Source organism: Perna viridis, chromosome 4 (genome assembly GCF_037379345.1).
Source record: "Perna viridis isolate PV_CMFRI_1.1 ecotype Kerala chromosome 4, ASM3737934v1, whole genome shotgun sequence".
Lineage (NCBI taxonomy): Eukaryota > Metazoa > Mollusca > Bivalvia > Mytilida > Mytilidae > Perna > Perna viridis.
In genome coordinates this window covers 25566405-25590141 of record NC_142448.1, presented here as the reverse complement: position 1 = coordinate 25590141, position 23737 = coordinate 25566405, and the positions used below count along the sequence as shown (strand labels likewise).

General features: G+C 44.0%; 2 protein-coding genes across 2 annotated transcripts; both read right to left on the bottom strand.

Moving 5' to 3' along the window:
* Positions 1-11394: 11394 nt before the first annotated feature.
* On the bottom strand, positions 11395-13047 carry LOC148619472 (uncharacterized). Its single transcript, XM_088577042.1, has one exon. It carries the CDS (start codon positions 13045-13047, stop codon positions 11395-11397), a length of 1653 nt encoding a protein of 550 aa, XP_088433168.1.
* Positions 13048-16131: 3084 nt separating this feature from the next.
* On the bottom strand, positions 16132-23732 carry LOC148619471 (GDP-fucose protein O-fucosyltransferase 4-like). Its single transcript, XM_088579372.1, has 2 exons — positions 22414-23732; positions 16132-17243 (listed from the first exon to the last, which is right to left on the bottom strand). Exons 1-2 carry the CDS (start codon positions 23634-23636, stop codon positions 17084-17086), a joined length of 1383 nt encoding a protein of 460 aa, XP_088435498.1. The 5' UTR covers positions 23637-23732; the 3' UTR covers positions 16132-17083.
* Positions 23733-23737: the final 5 nt, after the last annotated feature.

Below are 23737 nucleotides of genomic sequence, written 5' to 3'. Positions count from 1 at the left end.
TTATTAGCAAAATTATAATGTGTTTTAGAGAAATGTGGGGCTATTTTTGCCAAATTTATAACTTTTTTCATGGTAATAAACATATAAAATATAGACTTAAAATATTGAAATATTGGAAAGAAGATAGAGACTGAAAATTAAATTCAGTTAATTAATAAACAAACGAAGAAGCCGTCCATGCCTGCACCTTGCTCCAGTACCAAGCCGATGGTAAACGTGTCCCAAGAAAACGCAAACACCGAGAGATCGACTCCAGACTCCCACTAAAGATTCGTCTACAGAACCAGGAACTCACATCAGTCGTTTGCTTACGCTGCTTCTCATCTTTTGCATTCATAGTAGAATTGTAAACTTTTGATTAGTGCTTGAGCTGTTGTGCTTTGCATGTTTCATTTATGCATTTATTCTATGATTCTTTTAAACAAATCATGTGTGCTTTGACTTTATTTACTGCTTTTTCATTTATTTACAATGTTATCAGTGCTTGAATATTATGTACTTATAAAGTGTGTATTATCAATGACTTATTGTCATCATGAATATTGAACATTTAATAAAATTGTGAAAAAAAAATCTTATTTTTTTATTTGTTAAAAAAGAAAACTTTAAATGACACCTAAACACTTGCAAGTCTATTATTCATAATAATTTGCACATGAAACCTTTACAGATCCCAAATAAAATTTTATACATACAGCAAAAATGTGACAGGTAACTCCAACACATTTAGAATTCCAATTAAAGTTTTGTTTTTACAGTATACACAAACTTAATCCCTTGTTTATACAACCGTTCTGGCTATTCCTACATGGATTTTATAATTTTTACCTATAAATTTTAGAATGTTGGAATAGCAAGAATAAACCCCACGTGGGGTCTGGGAGTAGGCCAGAGCGTCAACAGAGCAGCCCAACCGCTAGTAGGACATACTCTGACTGAGTTCTTCGGTCGGGTATCCCGAAGGCTGGGCTCCGCTACCTCCAACTACTAACAGACATTTACTAACAGAATCCCCCGTAAGGGGCGGTCGTGCGAGATCCGTAAGGATAGTCAAGACCGTAAAACCCCCCAATCATCATCAATCTACTAAACTACAATCGGCTTATCATTGGTATATTCTTATTATAAAGAACTTATATGATTAACTAAGGGAAACTTTGAAGCCTTACTCTGAAGGATTGCGCATATCATCAACACACTACGACATAACTAGGAGACAAATTATAGAATTCTCTTATAACATCTTAAGGAATATCATCGTCGGACAACATAGTTGGGTTAACGTTGGGATTATGTTAGGCCAACATTGGGTATTCGTTGGGTCAGTGTTAGTATTACGTTGGCCTAACTATTGTTTGCCTCCGTTGGACCAGCATTTGGTATCCTACGTAGGCCAAACGTTAATGACTCCATTGAACCAACGATGGTCCAACGTAGGAATGCAGTTTGGGGGCTCCGTTGGACCAACGTTGCATGGATGATGATTTCAGTAGTGCTGGCAAGGCAACGTTGGCCCCATGTAGCATTGCGTGGTTATGGAAAATAATTTCCTTATTTATTTTTAACAAAATGGTTTGTATTTCATAAGCACATAGTTAAACATGACGTTTTGAAATTTTGAATAAAAAGAGACCTACGTAGCTTTGGCCAAACGTTGAGCTAACCCGAATAATCCAGTCGTTATATTACGTTCCCTACGATCACTCCAGAGTAGAACAGAAACGGATACGTAGAGGATCTGGGTTATTCGGGTTAACGTTGGCCCTACTATATTCAGAATAGCCAATGTATTTCACGTTTCTCTTTAAGAACTTGTCTGTAAATGTTATTTGTACTTGAGAGTTTTGTTACGGCGAACCAACATTGAATCAACGTCAAAACCTCTTGAGTAACAAAAACGTTATGACAGTCTTCATATCATTCGTCATGAAAAAAAACACACTTACATGTCATTTCAAAAAGGTAAAACAAGAAAGTAGATCAAGACATACGCAAGCAAATTATTGTGTTACATTGCCCTTTTAAGTGACAAGTTGAGTTGCACTTCATAGGTATATAATTTATTTGCTACTATGATCCACGAATATACACACTATTCTTCAATATCAAAGAATCGGGTAATAAAGAAAAAAAATATGTAAACTAGTCAGTTGCAAAATGTTTCTTCAACGTTGGAACACAAAAATATATAATTTTACTTTTTAAAATTGTTTTGCTCTTTTCACAAATTTTGTAAACTGTATATTTGATATTAATGTAAAATGATAATAATATTTCTAAAGAACCTAATATATCAAAACTTACTGTTAGTAAACAAATCTAAATTACAATAATAATAATGTACGTGATTATCTCCCCCTTATGCAGTTGTGTAACTGATAACATATTGCACTTTTTGAAAAACAGAAATGGTCTATATTTTTTGGACAAATGTATGAATGTTTTCACTTTAAATGCAATCTAACATAAAATAGTGACAAGACATTATTATTTTACTATTTAATTTTAAAAAAATTCAGTATCAGATGATTTACTAAGGGTGATTGAAAACATTACCCCAACAGGCCGTAATCCCACCCCCCCCCAAAAAAAAATGTTCCAACAAGAAGCATAATTTGGAAGATCGTATACCAATACTGAAACCCCTAATTCATGACGAAAGTCATTTTTTACAGGAAGTTTACATCAATATACATCAGTGTATATTTGAAATAAAAAGCTTCGCCGATTCCTGCATGATACGACGCAGCCTGTTGAACTATGTATACTTGAGGCAAGTGTGGACACAATATAAGTTTTTGATACACTATATGCATAGATCAAGATCGAATTTAAGAGGATAGCTAGATACAAAATAATACATTTCATGAAATCCCAGACATATGGGTCATAAAATATCATGCAAGACGGAGTCTAGTAGTATCAAAAGGCCGATTCTGCCGCACTTACCATTTTCAAGGGAAAATCCTGCATAGAACCCCCAACCCCGACGGCCAAATGCAAACGGACGGCATTCCTATTGAGCATAGGGTAAATACGAGAATTATGACTTTCGTACACAATGGATTCGTTGACATTCCCACAGATGGGGATGGCTTCATCAGCGAAGACGCCTTCCAGGAGAAGCTGCAGGATCAGAATCAGGAAGCACTCAAATGGAAGGACTTTCCAACCGGTGTGATCTATAAGATCTTGGAGGTGGTAGAAGTGGATGGAAAATTCGGCAAAAGTAGTATCCTCACCCTGAAGGATCGGGACAGAGAGACCACCAGGATATAGGCCTGCCCCACGCTCAACAAAGAGAAGGGTCCTTTGCAAGGAGCTTTCGTTCAGAGCACTGGATTCAAGGTGAGCAAGAAATCTCAGCAGCAGTACCTCTCCTATGACCTGGTGAGGAAGTAATAAAAAAATAATCGAAGGCTATGGGTAAGGGGTTCGAAATTTCCCAATCCAAATTACTGGATTGGGAAATTTTTTTTTTTTTGGTCACTTGGAACTTTGATCTGGAGGATTCTGGAATAAGCGTGGGGAGCGAGGCGTAGCCGAGCGAGGCGAGCGTTGGAAGAATCCTCCCTATGGCGCATGCGCAGTAAGGTCTTCACTAAAAGTGGTGGCCGTGGAAGGTTTTCGCAGCTGCTGCTTTTCGTCGTAGTAGAAGCTAAGACATTTTACAACCCCTGCAAATTCAGATTCATCGATATCATCATCCTCCAGGCCTTTGCTCACTGCATCTTCGATCTTGGATTGGTAGGATCTGACGATGCGCACGGTATCTTTATGCTTTTTACGCTTTTGGCGGATGCGCTTGGCTAGCACCGCCAACCCCGCCATCGTGATTGAATTCACGACGGTTAGTGAGCTCAACGGAATGCATGCCACGGCGCCTATTCCCGTTGCGGCGGTGCTGAGTGTGCCAGTGGTGCAAACTACGTTGAGTACTGCACAGGTACCCAGAGCAAAAGACACCGCTTTTTCCACTCGTTTATAGTTCCTCGACAGTCGAGCATACTTATGCTTTTCGGATTCAAGCTCTTTCTCGATCGACTCGATTCTAGCTTCTCCGTAGGATTGCTTCCCCGAGTCTACGTCGTCCATTTATCTATATCTAGAGGAGCATGCCCAAGATGGGGATGCTTTTGAAGGGCTATTGGGACCAAGGATCAGTCCACTTCCATCGTAGATCTGACGTCCGCTCTTCAAGTATAGCCCATCACCGTATGTATTGGGCAAAATGCCTGGACTCAAATACAGACCACGACCACGAGGTTTCACGCAGCATATTTTCCCACCCTTCTTGAGATATAATCCGGATCCCACAGCCTTCTGGATGGCTGCACTACCCAAACCGCTCAATGCACCCACGCCCAAAGCAGGTAGCACGGTTTTGGCCAGCATGGGTAGCGCAGCAGAGGCAAGACCTGCTAGCATGGGGAGGAATCCACCTTCTTTCCGCACATTATGCCTCACCTGCTTCGGGCTCATCTCCAAGACCATACCACCCTTCCCACTCTGCAAGAGCTTGGTGATGCGCTGGATCTGGCGGTGAGTGAGGAGCATCTTATGCTCACCGGATAGGTTTGCATGCAGCAATCGGACGCTCACGGGGCAACCCTTCTTTGCCGCACGCTGGATCTTCTCCGCCTGACCTTTCGTCAAGTTGAGACCGTACTCTTGATAATCCATTTATTTATACCTCGCGCAGATGGAAGCGGATGGTGAGATTCTCTCCTCGCAGATCGATGGGGCGGCCGTCTTGATCGGTCAGATACGTCTGCATGCGGTCGATGGTCCTCAGGGTCAGGGTAAGTAGACGAGATTCTTGGGGGTCTGGATGATCTTCATACCCGGATCGACAGCGGGAAAGAAGCTATAGATGGTGGACTGCTGCGTGCCGTTGACGTAGCTTCCGTGGATGATATCGCTATTCACCAGGATGCTATTGATGCTGATGATATTGACGATATTCTCACCCTCCGCGTAGCCGTTGGTGCTTCGGTCGTAGGTATACGTCCGGCGCTCGAATCCAAGCACCGTACTGATGCTATTGGGCACGTCGAAATCCACTCGATAATTTCTGGCGAGGGTGAGGGTTGCTCTCAGCGTCGCACGATTGGCATCGAGAAGGACCTTAGCCTTGTGCCTATGCAGCCGCAGTTGCCGCTGGATCTCATCGTTGATATCGTCGATGCAGTAAGAGCCGGTGCTCAGCTCGACGGAAAACCAGTTAGCCCCGCCATCGGGAGAGTAGCGGAAGGAATTATTACCTGCATGAATATTGGGGATGGAGTAGTAGGTCTTCAGATTCACTAGGGTCATCTCGTAAGATTTCTCCTCGCGCAATTGGAGGGGTGGATTGAAGCGGGTCAAGATCTGGCTATCGTTCCCAGAGACGATGAAGGAGAACCCATGCTTGGGTTCGGTATTGGTGGCGATTTTCCGCAAAAGTGAAGCGTCCATTTATCTATCCCTCCTCAGAAGACGACGCTCATCTTCTGACCGTCGGATTCGAATTGGAGGATTCGATCGGAGATGACCAGGGCGAAGGCTTGGGTATTAGCCGGGACGTTCCCCTCGAAATCGGCTCGGATCTGGATATCCACCGTCGACTCTTTCAACCGCTCGGACTGATGGCTGACGTCGATGACGAATAGGGGATAGAGATCGATGAAGCCGGAGGGATTGATACCACCATTGCTCAGCAGACTTTCATGGTGTAGAACTTGCGGAATTCGGCGTCCTCCTTATAGACCCTGGCCACCCTGCAATGGGTGAAGCCGGCATTGAAATCCACGGCGGGATAGCGCTCCGCATTGAGGGTCACGTGGATATTTCGCAATCGGCAGTGGTCAAAGACGGCGGATTGTGCGTCTGATCATTGCTCCTATCCGTCTGGAAGGCGACGACGATCCATCGCGGTTTTTCTCGTCCGCTTTTAGCGGCTAGACGCCAATGAAATTGCGAGGTCTGGGACACGGCGATGGAGTCGCACTGCCTCATGCAAAATCCGCAATCGATCTTGGTCTTGCTCTGGATGGTCTTATAGAGCCGCAGCTTCTTTTCGTCGGAGGGGATGACGTGGGGGACGAACCAGGAAATCTTGCTCAAGACTACTTTGGCGGCTCGGAGGATCGCATTGGCATCCGAACCTCGCACCAGGGAAAGCTCGTGCTTGAGTCCGTAGACGATCTTATCGTAGTCCTCGGCAAAGCCAAAGACGTGCTTGAGCGGGATGGCGAAAGAAAAGGATCCCTTATTGACTGGCTTGGTGATGATATATCTGTGGCGTGCTGTGAATCCAACGTTATCTGCCTCGGCATCGGCCGTGGAGTCTTTGAACCATAGCTGGTTGAGGCCTTGCGATTTGGAGAAGTCGTCGGGGTACGTCAGCATACCCAGCATGGTGGTGGCAACGCCGGGATCGTTGAGGTGCTCGATCTGCTGCCCGGAAAGTCGGTAGCTGATGCTACGAAATAGATACATGGCGCCGTTATGGACGAGCGATCACCGTCGGCATACGCGGTGCCATCGTTCTTCTGAAGTCGGCCTCCGATCAAGAGATAGCTTTCGGCGGGGTGGAGGAAGAGATCTTGAGTCTCGATATTGATGTGTATCTCTGCACTGGCATTATTCAGCTGCGCCCCGGCTTGAGGTTCGTATTCGTGAACCTGATTTTCCTGGAGACTTTCGTCGAAAGTCAATCCTTCGGTGATAGTGAGCATATCAGCCATCATATATTCATCTATAGCGCTGGACGAAGTCATGGATGGTGGCGATGCCCCCACTCGAGATGAGATTATTGAGACGGACCTGCTGCTGTGAGGTCCTCTTGACCTTGGAGGATGGTGCTTGGGGAGCATTTTTCTTGCGAGTAACTCGACGGACGACGTGGTCAACGGCCTTGATCGCACCTTTCTCCACACCTTTCAGAGCTGCATTGGAAGCGGCACTCAATGCCTTGCTACCCAACGTCTTGGCAAGATTGGCGATGGTATCGAAAAGGCCTCGTCCGCTGACGGCATATCTCCGGCGATAACCGTGATTCACTACTAAAGGCATTGTAAATTTATTTAGAGGAGCTTCCGATGCAGCTTCTCGTACTCATCCCTGCTGATATGACCGGACTTCCTCATGACGTCGAGGATCGCCACGATTTTGTTGCGCAACCCATTATTTCCAGCCTGGTAGGCGACAGCGCAAAGATCGAGACGATCCAGCAATTGGTCGAAGCATGTGGGAAGGAAGACGGTCGATACCCCACTCCCATGCTTATCTTGCTTATAGAGGTACGAGACGATCTCCTTCCATTTCCGGCTTTTGCTGGCCTTGGAGGTCCGCGATAGGACGGAGTTTCCTTGATACATGGCACCCGATGCTTGTAGAATATCACCATAGTTATGCAAGTCCTCGTCGATATCTTTGGGATGCTTCAGGACCGTAAGCTCCCACAGGCCGGGGGTACCCTTATAGCGCTCGGCATCGATGTAGATATCGTCTCCATCGAAGGTGACAGGCAGACTCCCGATCATGATGGAGCCGTCTTCTACTCGCAATCCGAAAGTATGGTCGGCCTGTGGAGTCATACTGAGCTGAAGATAGTGCGTCGCTCGCGGACCTAGGTTGGTTTTCAATTCTTGCTCGATAGCTAGTGGGTCGTAGTCGTCCTCAGCGGTAGAGGTAGGAGGGGAAAGGGCAGGTACCGGGGCGGGTAGAGCGAGTGGGATATCATCAATCTTTTTGGTGATCTGGGAGGCGGTCTCCTTTTGCGTCTCGACCACGGGCTTGAATATCTTGGAGAGATCGCGGCTGAATCAGATCTTATCTAGGCGACGCTGCATATCGCTAGCCTGGATGCTACGCTTGGTCTCCTGCAAGTCCCTAGCAAGCGCCTCACGCTGCTTGGGATCGGTGATCTTGATAAACGTCATTTATTTATAGCTTCACCATCGTCCCATCGCCTCCCATCGCCCCATAGCGTTCAACCCATCGCCACTTATCGTCTAAATATTGCCTGCCAGCGTTGAGGAAGCTACCCATGCAGCACTCGGGTGAACAGAATAGTTTGCGGAATCTTTTTACGTACTCCCCCGATATTCGGACTTTAACGGCCGACGGCCAGAGGGGGATGAATTTGGGTCCGTGTATAGTCCCCTCGTGGTTACGATACCAGGCTTTGCGGCGGGAAATCTTAACACAGCACCTATAGCATATATTCAAATGCCTCTTGCACTTATCATTACCTCTTATAGAGGGATACGTGCACTGATGGCCACGGACGGTCTTGATGCAGCACTGGGGTTCGGGCGGTTGCTCAAGTTTGCGGGAGGGCTGGAAATTATAGGTCCTTCCTTCGAAATCCTGATTATCGAAGCGGCGACCGTACCTTTCAGCTCCGCATTCACTGCAGCCATACCCTGGGATATCGCCGTAAATAAGCACACGCTCCCACTGGTGCTTGCATTCAGGGGATGGTCGTGGGGGCTCTGGGACATTTTCCCAATCCAAGTCCCGTTGATTCTCCAGGAAAAATTCCTTCAAGTGATCCATTCTTTATCTTAGACTCGATAGAATTCATCTAAATTGCATCGATATTTTCCCGCCGTCTTGGGGCTCGTGAGATCGATGGTCAGGAATCCGTGAGGCTTGGACCAGCAGTGATCGCATAGGGCATCGAATTGAGCCAGTGTGAGATCACCGCAATGGTCCCGGCAGATATGATCGCGATTCTTAGCATCCTGCTCGAAGAGGCAGATGAAGTTGGCATTCTCCCGGATCGATTGCCGCGGGAGCTTCAAGTAATTTTGGCAGAGGTAGAAGCAGTCCACGTTATTATGACGACCGCGAACGTAGTAGTCTTCGCACTTGCTCTGCTTGCTCAGCATCAAGTCGTCGAAGACCATGAGGTTCTTGCGGGTGGGATCGAGCTCTCGAGGATCCGGCACATCGCTCGCCTGCTCAAAGAAGAAAAGTTCTATACCGCTACGCTTAGTCGACGGCTTCATTATCTGCACCACGTCAATCAAAGAGTGGGGGTAGCGATCCTTAATGGAGAGAAAGTCGCGGATATCGTCTTTCGAAAACCCCTTTCCCAGCGCCTGCCACAGCAGATGATAGATGGGCTGGTGGATTTTCCGACGACGTTGAGGCGATCGTTGTCGAGCCATCCATTGCCAAGGAGGAGGTTATTCAGCAGCGTCGTCTTGCCACAGTCCGACTTCCCGATGATCAGACTTCGGATGGATCGCTGCGGGAGGAGAAAGTGGTTATGCTGACGACTCGCGGTGGGTTCATCGTAGGTAAGGTCTTCAACGTCCATTTATCTATATAAAATGGGAATGTATTGCTTGAAGTGCAAGCGGCCGACCGAGACAGAAAGTCGCTATGAGACCACCACCAGCAATGGGAGGCGGCGAAGGGTGGGCTATGCGCCGTATGCGGGGCTAGGAAGTCTCAGTTCCTCCGAGGGAGCGAGGGTGCGGGGCTCGTAAATAAGATGGTCAACCATCTGCCCGTGGAGGTGCATCTGCCGGGGCATAATTTTACAGGGCCGGGCACCCAGCTCCATAAGCGTTTAAATGCAGATGGCACCCCCAAGGTTTGGTCGAAGCCCATTAATCGGGTGGATCAGGCCCCCTATCGGCACGATCTCTGCTACGCCAAGCATAAGGATACTGCCGCTCGCAATTCCATCTGCGATAAGGCTATGCTAGCCTCACTGGACGCCATTCCCAATCCCACCGTCCGGGAGCGCATGGACCGCAGCATCGTCAAGTCCATCATCGGCACCAAAGCACGATTTGGGCTGGGAGTGCAGAAAAAAAGTACAATGGTCGGACGAACTAGCCGAAGAGCTGCATAAGCCAGTCCGACGCAAATTTCAGAAGCGTCGTGTGGTGGTAGGTGGGGTGGATGAGACCTGGGCTGCCGATCTCGTGGATATGAGCGCCTTCACCCGCGATAACCGAGGTTTCTAGTATCTCCTGAGCATCATCGACGTCTTTTCTAAGTACGGCTGGTTGGTACCGCTCAAGGATAAGAAAGGCGCCACGATACGAGATGCCTTCCGGACCGTCTTCAAGGATAGCACGCCCGAGAAGCTATGGACCGATAAGGGCACAGAATTTTACAATCATGAGGAAGGATCTGCTCTGGAAGCACGACGTCGATCTCTACTCCACCGAGAACGAGGAAAAATCGAGCGTGTTGAAGCGCTGCAATCGTACCATGAAGGAAAAGATGTTCAAATACTTCTCGGCCAATTACACGCGGGCCTACCTTCCCGTCCTGGACGATCTCGCCCGCCAGTATAATCCCACAAAGCATCAATCCATCAAGATGACACCTACCGCCGCCAGCCAGAAAGAGCACGAGTCAAAGTTCTTCTGGAATCTCTACGGAGACCTCCCACCCATGCAGCCTCAGCGATTCAACGTCGGCGATAAGGTCCAGATCACCAGGAAGAAGGGCATCTTCGAGAAGGGATATACTCCGCGCTGGACGGAGGAAGTCTCACCATCGCCCAGACCCTAGCGATGCAGCCGCCCACCTATCGCCTCAAAGACTATGAGGGTGAGGAAATCAAGGGATCCTTTTATGAGCCCTAGCTCCAGCACACCGACCAGGATATATATCGCATCGAGAAAGTCTTGCGCCGGCGTACCCGAGGAGGGACGAAGGAAATCTGCGTCAAGTGGAGAGGCTACCCCAAAGAATTCAATTCCTGGATCAAGGAGTCCGACTTGCAATGATCCCCAGCAGGCTTTCCGGTCTCGATCAAAGGAGACCAGAAAGTCTTGATTTACGCATGCTTCAGTTCGACGAAGAGCCTTAATGCGTCTAGATCCTCTTTCAAGCCGTCGTAAAGTGCTTTTGTGATGGGCTCGTTATCAGTCCGGGGGAGTGGGAGATTTAGCAGGTGATATTTTTGCATGTCTAGATCCGAATTCACCTTGCCGCTGTCTGACTTATCGACTTTGGCCATCAGCTTTTTGGTCAGGTCTTTGATCGATGCGTCATACTCCTTTTGCATCTGCTTAATCTCCGAATCTAGCTCATCGATGTCTTTCATGCTGTCTTCCAATTGTTGGCTGACCCATCGCTTCGTCACGGCGTCTGAGCTGTATCGGGGCAAACCGAGGCTAGTGATCCGATTATCGTTCATATTGAGACCCTGAAGCATCCGCCAGACGGGCATGCGCTTTCTCGATTGAGATCCAAACTTATCCATTTATCTATAGTCCGAGACGATCTCCTCAAGCGTCCGACCTTCCGATAAGATCTTCAGGACGTGCAGGCTAAAGTGTCCGCAGACCACGTCGCCGCTCCGCTGGAGCTCATCGGTATTATATCGAATTTCCGGCCGCAGATAGTCGACCATCTCGTATGGGATGGGCATCCTCACCCGTGAGTGATTCGATAGTGTCCGTGGGCGAGGAAGCTGATGCCGTCGGGAAGGATGTGGCGCTTATTGTCCTTGGCTGAGAGAGCGATCTTGTTGATCTCCTCGCCGTAGATCTGATGGAGATGGCTGCGAAGGATGCTTATCGGTCGGTGGATCTCCTGCTGAGTCTCAAGGCATCGCTTGTAATCCTCGAAGGCGATGCTACGCTTGATGACGCTCTTTGTGACTCCCTTCGCCTTCTTGGTGGTCTGACCGTCATCCATCTTGAAGGCGTATAGCTTCGCCCAGAGCCCCACGAATTCGGTCATGATCTTACCACCACATTCGTCCTTGAACATCCCGATGACCTTCTTATTCACGCCGGTGGGGATGTTGGAGGGATACTCGGCCGGGTAGTGGGACGTATCGAATTTTTCCTGCATGTGCGGTGCGATATCCTTGTAGAAGTCGGCGGTCTGGATCTCATAGGCCACGCTATCGGTGTCGGTGAAAAGTAGTCGGGCACGATCACCGTACATCTCCTTCACGAATCCGTAGTGGAAGTCGTACATAAGGAGCTTCGAGATGTCCAATATGCACGCTCCCAGGTAGACGGGCTTATCAAACTTCAGCTTGGTCTTCTTCATATGAACGGCTGCTAGATTCTCGGTGAAGACGACGCGACGATCGAAGTTGGGCTTGACCACTAGCTTCAGGGCCTGCTTCTCGGTGGTGACCAGCCTGACGTCGACGCGCTTCCGGATATTCTCTATGGTCTTGCCGATGACCGAATTATTCATGAGCTTGAAGTCGGTCTTGGCCCGGGCGCGAAGAGTGGTATTCAGATCGATGTATTTCTTGAGCCATGGAGATTGGCTGAATCCGATGATGCGATGGACTTTGGTGAGCTTCATCCCCCTCTCCAGATACATCTTGAGATTTCGATAGTGAAGGGTATATTTCTCACGCTTGTCCAGGTGAGGCACGAGCTTGTGCACTTTGCCGACCTCCACGTTCTCGGGCGCGAGAGGGTAGTCTTTGTGGGCGTCGTGAAGATCTTGAGGATATTCCAGATCGCATTCCACAATGGCGCCGTACTCGTGGTCGTCGGGATATTCCAGGATCTTCTCGATCTCCTCCGGCTCCATCCACTCAAAGTCCCCCATTGGAAGGGACTGCGCCATCGCCCACCCGTAGAAATTGTTTGCGTCGAGGTAGGTCAGATACTTGGTGGGCTGGGAGGCGTCGTACGTGGTCATGTAGGGGTTGTTGGCCTTGCCGTAGCGGTGGGAGATCATGGCGACACCCCCTCTGGTTGCCCTCTCGAACATCATCAACATGTCCGGATCGGAGAGCAGCTCCAATCTCACCTCCGTGGTTTTGAGGGCGGCGTCGTAGGATAGCCCGGGGGATGTGAAGTAGTGGGCGGGATCGAGTCCGTAGTGGGTCAAGCAGATATCCCAGAAATCCTCAAAGATGCCAGTCAGCAGCAGCACGTCAGTCTCGAGATAGAGGCCGTGATAATCGCGTATGTTTTTGCACCCGAAGTTCTCCCAGACCCTCTGAGCGTGTGCGTAATCCTCATCACTGATATGCTCTCCGGAGAGCGTACTGAAGAAGGCTTCTTTGGTTGGGAGCTGAGTCTCTTCCAGCTTGGTCGGTCCATCCATATAATCGTAGGGAAATACCCCCTTCCGAATCATTAGCTCGTGGCGATCGCCGAATCTCGCCTTCACGGTCGCGAATTGGTCGGGGTGAGATTCTTAGCTAAGGTATCCAGGCTGTTGAGCATAAACCTGCACGAATCGACGAAGCTCATCTCCAGATCGTCCACCTGCTTGGAGAAGCTGATATACTTCTCGTCGGTATTAGGGATGCAGTTGATCTTACCCTCGGTGTGGCCAAGCTCCTTGACGAAGATATGAGCATCGTATACGCTCAAATTGTGGAAGAAGATGGGGACGTGCTTCGGAAGCTGGAAATCCAGATTGCACTGGTTGTGCGCTGCGCCGCGATATTTCCCGGTGAGATGGTCGTGATCCCGGACCTTATCCCCTCTCAATGCATTGCCACAGATGTGGCAGTGCGTGCTTGCTTCGAAGCTCGCCTTATCGTCGTCGGTCATCTCCACGGGCTTATTCTCCTTGTATAGTTTGGAGATGGGGCACACTTCTTCCTCTACGCATTGCACAAATTTCTTGGCCGCATCCTCCCCGCAGTAGACGACTGGATCTTTGTAGTCGCCGTGAGCGTATTTCACGTAATAGCAGAAACCCGAGGGTCGCTGCAGTTGATAGGCCTTCGTGTAGGAGTGTGATGGATCCGGCTGACAGGTGTTGAGCTTCTCTGTGAAGCACTCGAAATCCGCGTATATCGCGAAGGGGACTCTCATCATCTTCTTGAGGTTATGGAAGGTTATGGTGGCTCCTTCTTCCGGCATCTCGATCCTGACCGCCTCTTTCTGGGTGCAATACTCCATGTGCTCGTCCAAGATGTCCTGCCTGGAAAAGTGGGAAAGGCATCTGCGGCAGAAGAGCTTGTGACCATGCTCTGAGATTTTGGAGCTCAAGAGTCGTGAGAGGCTCTTGATCCAGCAGTAATGCTGCTTATCTTCGCTAGTCAGGGAGAGAAGATCTACGTGGGTGGGACCCGTATTCTTGGATATCTTGAGTGGGTAAACCTGGAGATCCTATTCACCATCCTCACCCTTCTTCACCCCATTAAACCCATAGACGTTGACGTTGATGGTGGGATTCTGCCTCTCAAATTTGTCGATCGCCCGGTGAGAGACTGGGAAATCGATGCCGTCGAAGTTGAGCTCCCCTGTCCATGGTTTGTACTGAGATACAAACTGAGGTTGGCTGATTTCTGATTGACTTCTTCATGATGTAGGGCTGCCAGCACCGCCCACTGGAAGCAGCGATCATCTTCATTTTTCACGTTGACGATCGCCTTCTTTTTCGCGAGTGCTGATGGAGTCGGAATGAAGGAACCCCACTTGAGCGGCTTGAATTGGTTGAGGTAGATTTCTAGCCTCTCGATGCGTCCGAACGTCCATCCACTCCCATCGCGCATGTACTTTGCCATACTTACCCTGATCTTCCCCATCATGAAGTCGATTTCCAATTCGAGGTCGGATGACTGTGTGAGGGTATTGAGGGTTGATCGAAAGTAGGGGGTGACGTAGGTATTTTCCCCAGTCGCGGGGTTGGTCTTCACCATCTCCACTAGAAGCACCAAGATCACCTTCAATCCCTGCTTTTGGACAAGCCCATCTGCGATGGTTGTGGTGACGGTGCTCCGACTTACCTTCAGAAAAGTGGCCACGTCGTGCTGCTTCGCGGGTTCGATGACGACCGTGCCAAGGTCTCACTAACCACTTCCAGGTCAAATGGCCATCCCCCAATGTAGTACCAAAAACACACTGAACCTAGACTTATGCATTGTAAGTGCATTATTTGTGTGTATTATGATTAAAAGTAGTCAAAATAAAGCTAAGAATGTGTACTTTAAAATCATATATGTAATTAACTACAAAAGTGTATGAATATTGTTTACATGTGTGAGTAATTTGCCTCCATGCTGTCAGTTAGCAGAACAGGTAAAAATGTGGATTTTCAGTATTATTTATTCAAGTAAATTTTGTGAAGAATTTCTACTATCATCGTACCATTAGCATAATGATTTTGGAAGCCTTACTTTCCAAGCTTCACAATGGTATGAACTTTAAGATGTCATTTGTCCTGGGAATTCACAGACTTTGAAAATTACTTTTTTAACATGTAAAGTAATGGAAACGTTAGAAGTGGTTAGTGAGACCCAAATACACAGTTCAGAGCTTGCCGTCTATCGACGAGATCTTCATCTCATCCTCAGCTGGGGCGTTTTTGATGTTCTCTTCAACCAGCTGGAGCAGATCGTCTCTCTTGAGCTGGGAGTACTTGGTGAGACCACGATTCTTTGCTAGCGCTTTGAGCTGCTTCTTGCTGAAGACTTTCTGGCGTTCAAATCTACGGGTGGTTTTTTCCTCGATGAGCTTCACCAAGGCCTCCTTGTTCTTCCTACTGGCCCCCCTCAGACCCTCGTCCTTAGCTATTTGACGGAGTGTCTTCATGGTCTCTTTCACCACCATCTTACCCTCGACTGGGATAACCTCCTCCTCCTGCTGACGTGGTTGCCTGCTATGTCTCCAGCAGAGACCATCCTTCCCGGGCTTGCTCTTGCAGAACTACCCCTTCTTCCTCTTGAGTTCGACGCCGCAGGTGGTCTTCTGCTCCCCTGGTTGATGCTCAAATCGCAGCTTCATCACCTCTGCACCACAATTTTGACACTGCGTGGTGTGTTCATCCACCTGCGTCAGGTTGGGGGCATTGCAGCACTGCTGCTGCCTTTGCGGAGTTGGGGTGCTATCCTCCAAATCTTTTTCATTCTCCCGAAAGAAATCCATCATATTTCTTTCGGATGTCATATTTTTATTTGTATCAATCTGTGACATCCTTCCCTTTAAGGTGTCCTTATCCACATCCCCACTATCCTCTGGGGCGATCTGACTTATGCTTTGTACGAAAGACATAATTCTCGTATTTACCCTATGCTCAATAGGAATGCCGTCCGTTTGCATTTGGCCGTCGGGGTTGGGGGCCCTATGCAGGATTTCCCCTTGAAAATGGCAAGTGCGGCAGAATCGGCCTTTTGATACTACTGAGTCTTCATCGTTAAATGAAATGCCAGAGTTATACAGGACACAAAAAATGTGCAAGAAAACAGAATTGTATATTTTTATAAAATTAGGGTTGATAATAGTGATAAGTATAAATCACATTTGTATATACAAGTAAATGATCGTGCATTTTTGAAATACATATCCACAAATAAAAACAATACATAACTGCAAATAACATACATTGTTTGATTGAAAAAATAAAGAAATTTGATTAAACCCGTTAAGCTCATTTATGTACTTGAAATGTCTGAGAGAAAAAAAACTGATGCATTTAAGACCAACCGAAAATAAATAAGTGGTTCTCTTCAATAATTTCAGACCTTACTTTATCACATTAAAGGTGCATTATGTCTCATTTTAATAGTAGTAACTAATCATGTGTGTCATTAGCACTTGATACACCTGCCGTCGCATTGGAGTAAACTAAACAGCAGCCGTATATCTTGAACAAAAAGTATGCAGACACTGAGATCATCATAACTATCAACTGTAAAGTTTAAACGACTTCCAAAACATACAATAAGGCGTCTTCTCAATATACGTTGTGCACAATAAAAAATCCACCGAAGTTTCAAGAACTTAGATACAAAAATCAAATTTTCATCAAAAAGTATACAGACATTGAGACAATCATTAAAAAGTTAGAAGGATTTCATATCAATGATTCAAAATTTACAATGTAACAAAACAACATGAGGACATACAGTCATCTTAAAATAGCATAAACAAACTAAAAAAAGCCAAAAATCCTTCATAATCCAGCCTTGTCCCTTTTTGATTGTCATTGGTTATTTTTTTTTCTTCTCTTAATACGAAGCGGAATGTGTTAGTTTATCTCTCTTCAGCAAGCCATCATTCCACGCATACTTAATGCTGAAGTGTGTTCACGCAATTTATATACTTGTCATAATTAAGACTTTGTTTAGGGTTGTCATACGAAAAAAAAAAAATTAAACTAATTTTGAACCATCTATTCACCAATTTCAGAGTTCACTAGCATCATGAGGTTTTTTTTCTTTCAATATACTTCTATAGTACATATTTATCAATGATGGATCTTTTTCTCCTTGTTTCAACATTTCAACTACCGCCTCAGCAACTGTTTTTGTGTCTTCATATGTAAATTCCCAATGAGTCTGAGGCCTAAAAAAAGAACATAAATTGATCATTGATCATATCAGTTGTAAAATAAATCTTATAGAGAAATACAATGCAACAAATTTTAATAAAAACAAAAACTAGCGTTTACGCACCATATGGGACAGGGAATGACAAATTCTTAACTTTGATGAACGTGAGCTTAAAAGAGCACGAATTTTAAACAAAATTAACTTTAATGAACGTAAAAATTTTCGCAGTGGTCGAACCCCGAAAAGTTGGGGCATGTGTGAACACAATATTAGTTTTGACACACTTAAGCATATATAGGGACTAACAATTCATATGAACACTGTTTTGCGCAAAATTCAAATAAAATTATCAAACCCAGACCAAATTGACAAGAGGCTCCCTAGAGCCTGAATCGCTTACCTGGTTAAAGTTATGCCTTTCAAGGGCAATAACTCTAACAAAAAGTTGTCCGACATTTTAAATTCATAAGAATCATTTCAACAACTGAAAGGTTCTTTCTATACATCACACTTTTCAGGATATTGGCTGAAAACTGCTAAAACATTTTTCGCCTTTCAAGGGATAATCAGGAGTCCTCTGGCAACTTTGATCCCAGGCAGACTTTTGTAAGCGTTACCATGAGGATCATTTCACTAACTGAAAGTTATATTTCTATATCCATCAAAGTTTTCAAGATATTAGCTGAAAACTGTAAAAAAAAATTACATTTCAAGAACAATAACGGTAACAAGGAGTCGTCCGACAACTTTGATCCAATGCACTTTTGTAGACCTTATAATATAAAGCATATTTCAGCATTTCAAAGAATTTGGCTAAACGGTTTTATGATATATAAGAAAAACTTCTGACTGACCCCTATGTTCATTATACGTCGTTGTTTTTTTTTTAAAAGATGGTACACCTAGATACAAATATATAGTTCTTGGTAGAGATTCTTCATACTTTGTGAAAAATAATTCCAAATCATCTTCCAAATATACAGAAGATGATGTTTACAAAATGCTGGAATTTTTAATCGACAATATATTTGTCCAGTGTGGTGGCCGAATTTTTAACAAACGGTCGACATTCCAATGGGAACAAATTGTGCTCCTCTACTTGCTGACCTATTCCTCCATTCTTATGAGGCTGACTTTATGGCTGATCTGATTCGAAAGAAAAAATATCGTTTAGCTAGATCTTTTAATCTCAGTTTCCGCTATATAGATGACATATTATCTTTAAACAATCCCAATTCGGGGATTTGATATATCGCATCTACCCCAAAGAACTTGAGATAAAGGATACTACAGACACTGTGAGGTGAACCTCATATCTTGACCTACATTTAGAAGCCGATGGTAAAGGAAAACTATTGACCAAACTTTACGACAAACGTAATGACTTTCCATTCAGAATTGTCAACTTTCCTTTCATCTGTGGCAACATCCCGTCAGCACCTGCGTATGGAGTGTTCATATCACAGCTCATACGTTAAGCCAGAGCTTGCCGAAACTACGCAGACTTTTTTGCTAGAATTCTAACAAATAGGCTTCTGGAACAGGATTATGTTGCTACAAGAATGAAGTCATCACTATAGAAGTTTTATGGTCGTCAGCATGAACTCGTGGATCGCTACGGTGTATCCATCTGCGCCATGAAAACTGATCTGTTCAGCGCGTCATGATTTTCCTTTCCTCTTTCGTCTACCCCGGACTTGACTTTTTATGAGCAAATCGGTGGGTGTTTCTAGAAAAGCAGAGGACGCTTACCCTACCGGTGCACCTGGTCTATGCTCCCAGTTTTGAGTGGAGCCCGAGTTGCTCATTTGCTTTTGTTACTTTGTATGTATGATTTTAGTTACTTTATGTTCTTTGTTGTGTATGTCTGTTTTCCATGTCTGGTCCTTGTCCCTGGATTATTCTTTGGATTACCGCTATAACCTTGGTACCTTTGATTACTCTCTCGACGGATAAAAAAAATCCTTACATCAGATCTATGAAGAAGATCCTATAAAAATAGTCATACCAAGTTAAGTTCTAATTGGTCAGGTAGTTTCATAGGACAAGATTTTTTGAAAAAAAAACAAAAAAAAAACATTGAAAATAGGGAAAAAACGTCGAAAAAGGACAATGACTCCAACATGCCTTAATAAAATAAAACGAAATTTTGACCAGAGATAGATCTCATAATGCTGAATATGCACTTTAACCCAAGTCAGAATTTGGTAAAAATAATGGTTTAGTAGATATATGCGAAAAACTTCTGATCTCTTTGTTCTATTTTTAGTAAAGACGGCCATGTTTTTCGACATGGATCAAAATTTTCCATATCAGTTATATAAAGAATACTCTATGGAACATTCATACCAAATTTGGTTCCAACTGGTCGAGTAATATCAGAGGAGAATATTTTTGAAAGAAATAACATTGAAAACAGGAAAAAATCGTCGAAAAGGGCAATGACTCCAACATGGCTTTACGGAATAAAACGAAAACTTGACCAGAGAAATAGCTGAACACTTTAATTCAGACAGAATTTGGCTAATCATAACGGTTTTAGGGGTATATCTGAAAACTTCTGTCTGGCCCCGTGTTCTATTTTTAGTAACTGCGGTCTTTTTTTTTCGACGGATCAAAAGTCCCCACATCAGTTCTATGCAAGATAACCTAAGGAAAATTCATACCAAGTTTGGTTCTGATTAGTTCAGTAGTTTCAGAGGAGAAGAGTTTTGCAAAATCGGTAACGACGACGGACCCGAAGTGATGACAAAAGTTCACATGGCCTTTTGGGCAAAGTGAGCTAAAAAGTCGATTTTTCTGGGTTGTGGCCCCTTTAAACCTTATAACTCGAAAACAGTCCAAAACGCACCAAATTTGCTGATAATCTGGTTTTTTTTCAGAATTAGATAAGGAACACATCACCTGGTTGAATTTTGTCTTTCAAGGGCAATAAATTAAACAAGAAGTTGTCAAACAATTTTGACTTAAGAAAACTTTGATAGGACTTATCATAAGGATCATTTCAGCAAATGAAAGTGTAAACCTATCATAGTTTTCTAGACATTGGCTGAAAACTGTAAAAAAAAAAAAAAACAGTTTTGGAGATATATGTGAAAAACTACTGTCTGACCCCTTTGTTCTATTTTTAGTAACGGCGGCCACGTTTTTCGACGGATCAAATTTTCCCACATCAGTTCTATGCAAGACACCCCAAGGAACAAACATAATAAGCTTGGTTATGATTAGTCCAGTAGTTTCAGAGGAGAAGAATTTTGAAAAATTGTTAATGACGACGACGGACGCCAAGTGATGGCAATAGCTCACATGGCCTTCGTGAGCTAATTAAAAAGGATTTATCAAAATCGGAATAAAATAAACATTCTACATGGGTTTTAAGGAAACATTTAATTTTACTCTTTTTGACCCCTTCTACTAAAACGGTAAAGGGACACAAACTCCAAATAAACAAGGAACCGTCCTTTAGAAGTTAGTAAAATCATATCAAACTTCATAACAATTGGCAAACCCCAACTAAAGTAATCGCAAGAAAACCAAGTGTCTACGGACGACGCAGCGCCATATCATTATATGACCGCAAGTTTTCCGGTCCTATAAAAATCACATTTACGACAGACAGTATGGCAAGAATATCCATTTGACTCCAGAATCGAGACTGTCAAAATAGCACTCTGACTGCAATTTAGAAATAATTGTACAAACTTAATTTAATCTGATAAATAGTAAAACTCGTAAGAATTTTTTACACGCATGTAATGTATTTCTCTGTAAACAACTCCTACAACGAGGGAGGTTGGAATTCTATTCCTTCACGCAGAACGTTTGAAATCGATATTTTATGACAAACGTGATAATTTTGACTTCCCAGTTGTAAACTTTCCCTTTCTTTATGGCAATATACCAACATCTCCAGCATGTGTTATATATTTTTCAAAGCTGGTCCTTTACTGCCGAGTCTGTGATCACTGCACGGACTTTCTATGAAGAGCACAGATACTAACAAATAAAAACTTCTCTTGCAAACCAGCCTTTGTTAATGTCATCACCATAGAAGTTTTACAGTCGTCATCACAATTTGATTGACTGATATGAAGTTTTCTATCTCACAGATGAGACAAGATTCCACATCTTAGCGGATTGACAACCTACTGAATTCGACTCTTACTAGCTGCAATGATATAGCTCCTTTGACAAATTGTATTGGAGCAAGTCAAAGCAGCTAGGTCATATGATTCACTACTGAATTTCCCAATTACATTTTCTAATCACACAACCTACATGTGAGGGCATTAAAATTACACAGCGATACATTTCATATCGTCAAGTGAATTTTGACACTGTCAGTTTTGCGATATATCAAGTTCAAATGATCGGGAAAGTATACATACACAAGTGGAATTATCATTTACTTTATTTACAACATGAACCCTTGTTGAATTGAATGATCTCGCTTAAGTGTGAGTTGTTTTTGATTGGACCCCTTTGTGACTCGTGTCGGGGGAGTCACGCTCTTGTTGCTAGACTACTACCGATTTATACTGACCGACTTGCAATATGAGGGGTGCCTTTGGCGGAGTATGACTTGCTCACCCTTCTAGAGCACCTGATGTCACTCTCGTTTTTTTTATTTTTGTTTTTGTTGTGGGAGTTCACATTGCTAGCACTGTTGTTTTTTTAATGTTAAGTCTCTTCAATCATTATACAGTCCATGTTATTCGATTCGCTACATTGTGTGTGTAGATCGTCTTTGTGTCCTACCATCACGTTCAGACCATGCACTCGGATTTATACGTATTTGATTTGTCCCATTACAGATGCTTCGTTATCATTTTTTGGCAATATCCATACTGCAAAGATGACACCAAGTCAGACAATAGCTTGCAAGGCAACATCAAGCAAAGCTTGGAGTACAATAAAACATGACCTGCATAATGACCAATAAACAGCATACTGTTTTACCAGTCCATTTGATGACTACAAACTGAGTTTGTTAAAGGCCTGTTTGAGTGATAAAATACAAAAAACAAACAAACCTACTGTGAAGCAAAAATTTTCCATTCCAGGAATAATACTTAATTGAGTAAAATCAAAAAGAACTGATAGGATGTCTAGCTAAATGTCTTACAATACAAACTTTTCATTATGACAGTTTAACTACCAGTAGGTATAGGGCCAGTACTTACAATCTGTGGTCTTCCAAAGGAGAGAATGGTTTTGGACATCCAAGGTGAGTGTTGTTAGCCATTTTTGGTTTAGGCATTGGCGTAGATGGATTTGCAGTATGCTGGTCTTCAGCTTTGATTCTTTTGTGAATCTCATTACATACATGACATTCAAATCCTTGATAATAGTCCTTTTTATTTTCAGTATTATAAATATAGTATTTATGATCATGTGATCCCCAATCCCTATTATTCACTGTGTCTATAAGCAAAGAATTTGTAATGCCGTTTGGTTTTTTAAATTCTAAAAACTTTAAGTACTCTTCATCATTATTATCAAGATATTTTATATACTCAGCTAGTTCTTTTGGACTTTTAAAATCCCTGACCATTATAACAGATTGGTTGGTTGGCATCCAATCTTTGGCTTTAGGTGATCCATAATATATTGGCACTGATCCTACATGAAGTGGTCTCATTAGCTTTTCTGTCATATAGTCATCACAGACTGCATTTTCAAAGGATAAATGGAATTTGTAATTTGCTATAAAATCAAGAAATTGATCCTTTTGAAAAGACTCTGCAGCATTTGTTAAACTTTCTGGAAGATCTTTATTGTGCAAGCACTTACCATAGGAATCAACATCTATGTATTTCATTAGCTCTTTGACATACATATCACGAAATGAGGGCACATCATCATGAGACTGTGCATACAATAATGGAGCAAAGTCATCAATGTTGCGCTTCAAATTTTTTTCTTTGATACCAATTGGTTTTCTGTCAATCAGATAATCTAATGCATATATGTCTTGGGTTGTAATAGGATAGTCAGATTCTCGTTTGAAAGTAGCTGTATGATTGAAAAGTCTTATGAAAGTTTCATGAGATAAAATATAATTGTTTAAAGGGGATTCCTCGTGGAACAAACACCATTCATGCTGAGGAGATCTAGGCAAAGGTAAATCTGTTGGGTTTATTCCTGTTCCATAGAACATTATACCTCTTGTATCTTCAGCATGAAGATTTTCTCGGTCTTTTGTTGAATAACACTGCACGTTACCACAATTAATTAATACCTTTCCGTCCCCTACATGTGGAAATATTTCTTTGGTCCACCATAACAAAGTAGGTTGCTGTCCTGCAAAAACTTGATTGGGAAACATGAAATAAATAAAAGTAAAGGCGACAATGCTGAAAATAACACACAAGCTCATTCGGGACATTCGTAAAATTCTACACATTTGTTATGACATTCCCTCTGTTACTCACTACCCCTGACACTGTTCAAAAAAGTAAACAAGCAACGTGCTACTTCCGTTTTTCAATGTTTACAATCCCAACA